Genomic DNA, 8,842 nt, shown 5'->3' on the forward strand with positions numbered 1-8,842 from the left:
AGTGTTATGGTCTTGGTCTTCTCCTCTCCTCCCTGCTCCTCTCTAGGAGAGGTGTTATGTGGTCTGTGGTCTTCTCCTCTCCTCCCTGCTCCTCTCTAAGAGGTGTTATGTGGTCTGTGGTCTTCTCCTCTCCTCCCTGCTCCTCTCAGGGAGGGTGCTGTGGTCTGTGGTCTTCTCCTCCCTCCCCTGCTCCTCTCTAGGAGGTGTTATGGGTCTGTGGTCTTCTCCTCTCTTCCCTGCTCCTCTCAGGGAGGTGTTATGTGGTCTTCTCTCCTCTCCTCCCTGCTCCTCTCTACGGAGGGGTCTGTGGTCTGTGTGACTAGGACAGGGTCAGAGCGGGACCTAGACTGTGGCTTGGTTTACAAGACCATAGAGACGGGATCACACCCAAAACTGAACAAAACACAAAAGGCCCACTGCCTGTGTTTGCTTCATATTCACKCTCMCCAGCACCACCCCAACGTCAACATGTTAAAATGGACTGTTTCTTTGTTTAATAGTACCAAAAGATGGAGGAAGATACGTGTTTACCATGACATCAACCAATTAGTAGACAATTAGGAGGCAATGCCTACTTGGTTAAAATCACACAAAGCACAACAATGCTGTCATTGAAAATGAAGTTGAAATGTTTTTTTGTAATCTGTAATCTTCTTTTAAGTGTGTGTGTGTGTGTGTGTGTAATCTTCTTTTAAGTGTGTGTGTGTGTGCCATTTAAAAGGCCTCTATGTTACATAAGTCATTCGGCCAGTGTTTTATTGTGGAACACTTTATTTACTAGTAAACATGAAAAACACAACTGTAAAATGAGAAACATGTAGAAAAGCACATATCAGATATCTATATAAAAAGGTGTTATTGCAGTCCTACAAGCTTGAGACATAGTATGACATCTGGCTCCCTCTCTCTCTCTGTCTTGTTCTGTCTGTCTCTCTCTCTGTCTTGTTCTCTGTCTGGCTCTCTCTCTGTCTCTCTCTCTGTCTTGTTCTCTGTCTGTCTGTCTCTCTCTCTCTCTCTCTCTCTCCCTGTCTCTCTCGCTGCCTAGCTGGTACTAGAGTCACTGCCGTTATTTGTCTTTGGAGATTGATTCACTTTAACTTTTAGAATCAATTAGAATCACTAGAGTTGCTTGAATCACTAGAGTCACTTGAATCACTAGAGTCACTTGAGTCGCTWGAGTRGCTAGAATCACTTGAGTCGCTAGAATCACTTGAGTCGCTAGAATCACTTGAGTCGCTAGAATCACTTGAGTCGCTAGAATCGCTAGAATCGCTAGAATCACTTGAGTCGCTAGAATCGCTAGAATCGCTTGAGTCGCTAGAATCACTAGAATCACTTGAGTCGCTAGAATCGCTTGAGTCGCTAGAATCGCTAGTCCGCTAGAATCGCTAGAGTCGGATAGAGAGGTCACTGAACACTTGAGTCGCGTAGAATCGGCTAGAATCACTTGAGTCGCTAGAATCACTTGAGTCGCTAGAATCACTTGAATCACTTGAGTCACTAGAATCGCTTGAGTCGCTAGAATCACTTGAGTCGCTAGAATCGCTAGAATCACTTGAGTCACTAGAATCGCTTGAGTCGCTAGAATCACTTGAGTCGCTAGAATCGCTTGAGTCGCTAGAATCGCTTGAATCGCTAGAGTCACTTGACTTGGAGGAATCGCTTGAATCACTAGAGGTGTTAGAGTCAACAGAATTGCTTGATTTGGAGGAGTCATTGTGATCTGTCGGGTCTTTCCCGGTATGCGATTCACTGCCGGGTGAGTCCCTCTGCATCCCATAATCACCAAACTCCTCCCCTAGCAACCGGTCCTCACTGTAACCAGGAAGAGTTTTATAGGACATTGTCAGCTTCTCCTCTGTAATGTCATCGCTGGCGATGTCATCAACCTTGAGACTACGCCCCCTCCTCACGTAAGCAGGTCTGGGAGAGGGGCCACTGTCCTGTGCTCTGGTTGGTTGAGGGAATGTGGTAGGCGTGACTCCCGGAAACCCCTCTAAGGCTAGACCCCACCCCTTTCTACTGTCCTGGCCAGTCCGGGCTGAGCTGCCATCTGGGTCCTCTCCTCTCTCTTCACCCTGTCCTATCCCCCCGGGGCTGACGCCAGACAAAGGGGAGGCTTGCCACTGCAAGACACACAGACAACAGGTTATGGTAATGCATGTAATACTCTCTCTCAAAGCTGTTGTTGGTGGCAGTGATGTCATTTCCTCTCAGAAACTGACATCAACTACTCTGTCTGGACCTACAGGAGGAGAGATCTTTATCACCATCCTCATCATCGACATTATCATCACCATCATCCTCATCATTCTCATCACCATCATCCTCATCATCACCATCCTCATCATCACCATCATCATTATCATCACCATCACCATCATCCTCCATCATCATCACCATCATCACCATCACCATCCTCATCATCACCATCATCACCATCCTCCTCATCCTCATCACCACCATCCTCATCATTATCATCACCATCATCATTATCATCACCATCATCATTATCATCATCATCCTCATCATTATCCTCATCATTATCATCACCATCCTCATCATCATCATCCTCATCATTACCATCCTCATCATTATCATCACCATCATCCTCATCATTATCATTATCATCACCATCATCATTATTATCATCACCATCATCACCATCCTCATCATCATCACCATCATCATCATTATCATCACCATCATCCTCCATCATCCTCCTCCTCATCATTATCATCACCATCATCATCATCATCATCACCACCATCATCATCATCATTATCATCACCATCATCCTCCATCATCCTCCTCCTCATCATTATCATCACCATCATCATCATCATCACCACCATCATCATTATCATTATCAGGCTACTAACCGGCAGGCTGTTCACAGATGCAGTCCAGATCAGCAGAAGCAGTTTGATCTTCATCATGTCGTCTCTCACTGTCAGGTATTTTGTCCTGTAATATCCTGTAACATGTTCATCAGTTGAAATGTACCTGCTTGATACAAGGTCCCTCGAAATGAAGAAAGGAGAAGAGTGGAGACAAGAGGAGGAGAGGAGAAGAGAAGAGGAGAGAGGTAACAGAAGGAGAAGAGAGGTAACAGGAGCAGAAAAGAGGAGGAGAGGAGAAGAGAGGTAACGGGAGGAGGAGAGGAGAAGAGAGGAACGGGAGGAGGAGAAAAGAGGAGAAGAGAGAGAAGAGAGGTAACGGGAGGAGGAGAAAGAGAGGAGAGGAGAAGAGAGGTAATGGGAGGAGGAGAAAAGAGGAGAAGAGGGGTAAGGAAGGAGGAGAAGACAGGAGGAGAGGAGAAGAGAGGTAACGGAAAGAGGAGAAAGAGGGTAATGGGAGGAGGAGAGGAGAAGAGGGGTAACGGGAGGAGAAAATAGGAGGAGAGGAGAAGAGAGGTAACGGGAGGAGAAGAGAGGTAACAGGAGGAGGAGAAGACTGGAAGAGAGAAGAGGTAACAGGAGGAGGAGAAGAGAGGAAGAGAGGAGAAGAGGGGTAACGGGAGGAGGAGAAAATAGGAGGAGGAGGAGGAGAAGAGAGGTAATGGAGGAGAGAGGAGAAGAGGAGAGAGGAAGAGAGGGACGGGAGGAGGAGAAGAGAAGAGGAGAGGAGAAGAGAGGTAACGGGAGGAGGAGGAGGAGAAGAGAGGTAACAGGAGGAGGAGAAGAGAGGAGGAGAGGAGAAGAGAGGTAACGGAAGGAGAGAGAAGAGGTGAGGAGGAGAGGAGAGAAGAGAGTGGGCGAGGAGAGAAGAGAGTGGGAGAGGAGAAGACTTACCGATGGTGTCACCTTCCTCGTCTCCTGGTAAACTGTGGTTTAAAGGAGTGTGTGTGGTTGTGGTTGGCTATTTAAACTCTTGAAGTGAAACACACACACACCTGTGGCCACACCTGCTGCAGTGAATCTCACTTTATAATTGACCGTCTGTCTGAATAAATATATTGTCACCCCTGATACCATAGAATTACTCGGAGAGAGGAGACATTATAGAGATATTCTAGTTCTCCAGCAGCATGGTGTTAGGGTCGCTATATTTAGAATACTGTGTGTGTGTGTGTGTGGTGTGTTGTGTGGTGTGTGTGTGTGTGTGTGTGTGTGGTGTTGTGTGTGTGTGTTGTGTGTGTGTGTGTGTGTGTGTGTGTGTGTGTGTGTGTGTGTGTGTGTGTGTGTGGTAAGTATAGTTATCAGCTGTGTATGATAGGGTCAGTGTACAGGCCAGTGATTCAAGCTATTATAGCGCCAAGCCTAAAATACACACAACACACACACACACACACACACACACACACACACACACACACACACACACACACACACACACACACACACCACACACACACACACACACACACACACACACACACACACACACACACACACACACACACACACACACACACCACACACTGTATCTTCCGGATTATTCCGGTAAACAAAGTGTTTGAGAGAGCTGTAATAACTCTACTGTTGTGTTCTGCTTGTCATGACATCACCACAAATATTCCTGACAGACAGACAGACAGACAGGCAGACAGGCAGACAGACGACAGACAGACAGACAGACAGACAGACAACAGACAGCAGACAGACAACAGACAGACAGACAGGCAGACAGGCAGACAGGCAGACAGACAGACAGACAGGTGTGTGTGTTACCTCGTGCCAGCACTGTACGTGAGTTGGTAGATAGATAGACAGACAGACAGACAGACAACAGACAGACAGACAGACAGACAGACAGACAGGCAGACAGGCAGAACAGACAGACAGACAGACAGACAGACAGACAGACAGACAGACAGACAGGCAGGCAGGCATACAGACAGACAGACAGACAGACCAGACAGACAGACAGACAGACAGACAGACAGACAGCAGACACAGACAGACAAAACAGACAGACAGACAGACAGACAGACAGACAGACAGACAGGCAGACAGGCAGACAGACAGCAGACAGGTGGTGTGTTACCTCGTGCAGGCACTGGTACATGAGTTGGTAGATAGATAGACAGACAGACAGACAGGCAGACAGCAGACAGACAGACAGACAGACAGACAGACAGACAGACAGACAGAGCAGGCAGACAGACAGACAGACAGGCAGACAGACAGACAGACAGACAGACAGACAGACAGACAGACAGACAGACAGACAGACAGGCAGGCATACAGACAGACAGGCAGGCAGACAGACAGACAGGCAGGCAGGCAGCAGACAAACAGACAGACAGACAGAAAGACAGACAGACAGACAGACAGACAGACAGACAGGCAGGCAGGCAGACAGACAGACAGACAGGCAGACAGACAGGCAGACAGACAGACAGACAGCGACAGAGACAGACATACAGACAGGACAGACAGACAGACAGACAGACAGACAGACAGACAGACAGACAACAGGGCAGGCAGGCAGACAGACAGACAGGCAGGCAGACAGACAGACAGACATGAGGCGTGAAGCAACACACATGGTGAGTTATGAGTCTGTGGTTTGTTCCCAGACAGCCTCATCCTGTAACAATACAACTCCCTCAAACTCTCCTGTTGATTTCTACAACACAAATGTAGACTGAACAAAAATATGAACACAACAATTTCAACCATTTTACTGAGTTACTGTTCATTTAAGGAAATCAGTCAATTGAAATACATTCATGAGGTCCTAATCTACAGATTTCCCTGGGAGCCAGGCCCAGCCAATCTGATATGTAGTACTGACTGGTTCTCACACCTGTCAGGTGGATGGATTATCTTGGTAAAGGAGAAATGCTCACTAACACGGATGTAAATGAATTTGTGAACTAAATTTGAGAGATATAAGCTTTTTGTGAATATGGAACATTTCTGGGACCTTTTTTATTTCAGATTATGAAACATGGGACCAACACTTCACATGTTACGTCCTAGTAACCTGCTGCTAGTCCGCCTCTCTCGCTCTCTCCTCTGAGAAAAACAACCATCTTTAACACTCAGGACACGTCTATCAAGTTTTTAATCAGCATATTCAGTCAATATATACTGTGTCACACACAAATACTTATAAATACATGACAAACACACACATATATCTGAAATACATACTTTCCCAGTACAATAGAAGGTAAATCCAGTATATAGAGACCATGTAAGGAGATCCATTATAATGATCTATTGTGGAGACGGTTGTCCTGCTATAGATTAATAAGGTCACACTAATTATCTTATACATAATATATTGTATACTCACACTCTACATGCTTGGATATATGTTAGTATATGTTCCACTCTGATATATATTTGATATATTATAACACTGAATACATGACTGAGGATAACATGTCTGGAACTAAAACTGGTTATCAACCTCTACATGTATACCTGGGTCCCTCTATCTCTCTCTCTCTCTTCTCCTTCTCCCCCTCTCTCTCCTTCCCTCTTTCTTCTCATTCTCCCCCTCTCTCTCTCTTCTCCTTCCCCTTCTCTCTCGTCTCCTCCTCTCTTCTTCTTCCTTCCCCTTCCTCTCTTCTCTTTCTTCTCCTTCTCCCCCCCCTCTCTCTCTCTTTCCCCCTCACACTCTCTCCCTCCCTCTCTTTCTCTCTCATTTCTTTAACCCCAGTCCCAGTTCTCTCTCTCCTCTCATCTCTTTCTGGTCTGGCTACATTATCAAATCATCTCCATGCTGGTTGCTGTACTGGTTGCCAGGGGGCATCGTCCCCCAGGTCAAAGGTCAGTTCGTTGCTATGGCAGACGGTGTCACCCCNTTAAGATGGTATTGATCACTCAGGCCATTACTGGGTGATATTCACTTAAATTCTCAGAGATTTACTGACCCATTGACAAACACACTAATTGACAAGCTAGGATGCAGTAGCTGACAGAGAACACAGAGAGAGCTCCACATAACACTCAATTCATATTGACATGCCTTGGAGAGGAAACCTTAGCACTTACTGCAATACTGCATTAGACCAGTGGATGTCAGTCTGTCTGGGGCAGTACTCTGCTTTCTGCGCCACATATCCACAGGATGAGGGGCTGACACTGGTGGGACAGGGTGGAAAAGACTCTGCATCAAAAGATACACCCTGACAATATTCACACAAGGTATTTCCAACCTATGTGGAATTTCAATTTTTTGGGAGATATTCCTCTCCCACTCCTCACAATCTAATTGTGTTTTCCCAAAGCAGAATTGAGTTCCAGAGAAAGATAAAAAGGCCAGAGGCTTTTCATAATTGTATCGACAGGAAAATGAATATGATGAATGACGTTCATTCAGCACCTCCTTGATTTATTGTATTTTCCTCCAGGCGTTAATCGCTATGAGAGGGAGAGAGGGAGGGAGAAATAAAGGAAGAGAAGGAGAGAGAGGAAGGAGAGAGAGGAAGGAAGGAGAGTGTGAGTAGGAGAGACTACCCCCCCAACCACACACACATACATATACACAAACACACACACGCACGTTCGTTGAATCAGCAGCGGACTACAAGACCCAGGTCTCTCAGGTCCTTTGTAACCAACAGTAACTGAGGTTTTATTGCCTGTTCGAGCCTCTGAGACCCTGTGTGGCGGAGACTAGATGAAACTTTGTTCTGGTAAAGTTCAGTGGCTCAGATAATGAGGAGTCAAACAGGACATGTTACACAAGGCCTCTGACACACCAGGGAAACGGATAGTCTCAGTATATTAAGTGCGTCTTTAGGATTTAATTTTTATGTATGCAGCCAGGTCGCTCATCATCCATTGCGAAATTTGACATCCGTCCAGGTAAGAAGGACATTGGGAGATTACTTCAAAAACCAGCCACTATGGGTTTGCTAGGGGGTTGTGGAGCGGCTCTGAGGGTCACGTGTTTTTCCCTATCCCAAACCTTAACCCTTACCTTAACCATTCAGAATGAATGCCTAAACTTAAACTTTGTAATGTGACGTTTAGGACAAATGTCGGATGCTGCAGTGAGACTGTGAGAGCTTGTTGATGTATGAGGCCAAAATTCATATACGTTTTTCTTTCTGCATTTTCGTGAACTTTACTTTACCTAATTGTGATTCTGTATTAAATCCACTAATCTTTCAGGCCATTCCCTAAGTCCTTACTCCTCCATTCACCGCTACATCCCTCTCCCTCCCTCTATCGGAGTGCTCTGACTCCAAATGAATCCAGAGCTCATAAAGTGTGTGTTTGAGACCCATCCATCATGGTTGTGTGAGAGAGGAGAGGAGAGGAGAGGAGAGGAGAGGAGAGGAGAGGTGAGGAGAGGAAAGTGAGACAGGACTGAAATAGGTGTGTGTGCATTGTGTGTGAGTGCGTGCGTGTGAGTGCGTGTGTGAGTGCGTGTGCGTGCGTGTGAGCGTGTGTGTGTGCGTGTATGTGTTTGTGTGTGTACGCGTATCTGTTTAAGTGTGTGATGAGGGGTGGGGGTCCTCTCCATTCCTGATATGAAAGTGTGTGTGTTCTAGAAATAGCAGCGTGTAAGTATGACAGTATATTTGTGTGTGCCTTCAAACACAAAAAGCAGGTGATATCAGATGATATCTTGCATTTACAAAAAAATATCAATGGAGTTCATGGCTGATCACACACATACAGTGGGGCAAAAAAAGTATTTAGTCAGCCACCAATTGTGCAAGTTCTCCCACTTAAAAAGATGAGAGAGGCCTGTAATTTTCATCATAGGTACACTTCAACTATGACAGACAAAATGAGAGACAAAATCTTCCAGAAGATCACATTGTAGGATTTTTAATGAATTTATTTGCAAATTATGGTGGAAAATAAGTAGTTGGTCAATAACAAAAGTTTATCTCAATACTTTGTTATATACCCTTTGTTGGCAATGA

At 45.7% G+C, this 8,842-nt stretch overlaps 1 protein-coding gene across 1 annotated transcript; it reads right to left on the reverse strand.

Moving 5' to 3' along the window:
• Positions 1-768: 768 nt before the first annotated feature.
• Positions 769-2,296, reverse strand: LOC112072315 (dentin sialophosphoprotein-like). Its single transcript, XM_024139719.2, has 2 exons — positions 1,526-2,296; positions 769-1,378 (listed from the first exon to the last, which is right to left on the reverse strand). Exons 1-2 carry the CDS (start codon positions 2,205-2,207, stop codon positions 1,107-1,109), a joined length of 954 nt encoding a protein of 317 aa, XP_023995487.1. The 5' UTR covers positions 2,208-2,296; the 3' UTR covers positions 769-1,106.
• Positions 2,297-8,842: the final 6,546 nt, after the last annotated feature.

Source organism: Salvelinus sp. IW2-2015, unplaced genomic scaffold, assembly GCF_002910315.2.
Source record: "Salvelinus sp. IW2-2015 unplaced genomic scaffold, ASM291031v2 Un_scaffold1888, whole genome shotgun sequence".
NCBI lineage: Eukaryota > Metazoa > Chordata > Actinopteri > Salmoniformes > Salmonidae > Salvelinus > Salvelinus sp. IW2-2015.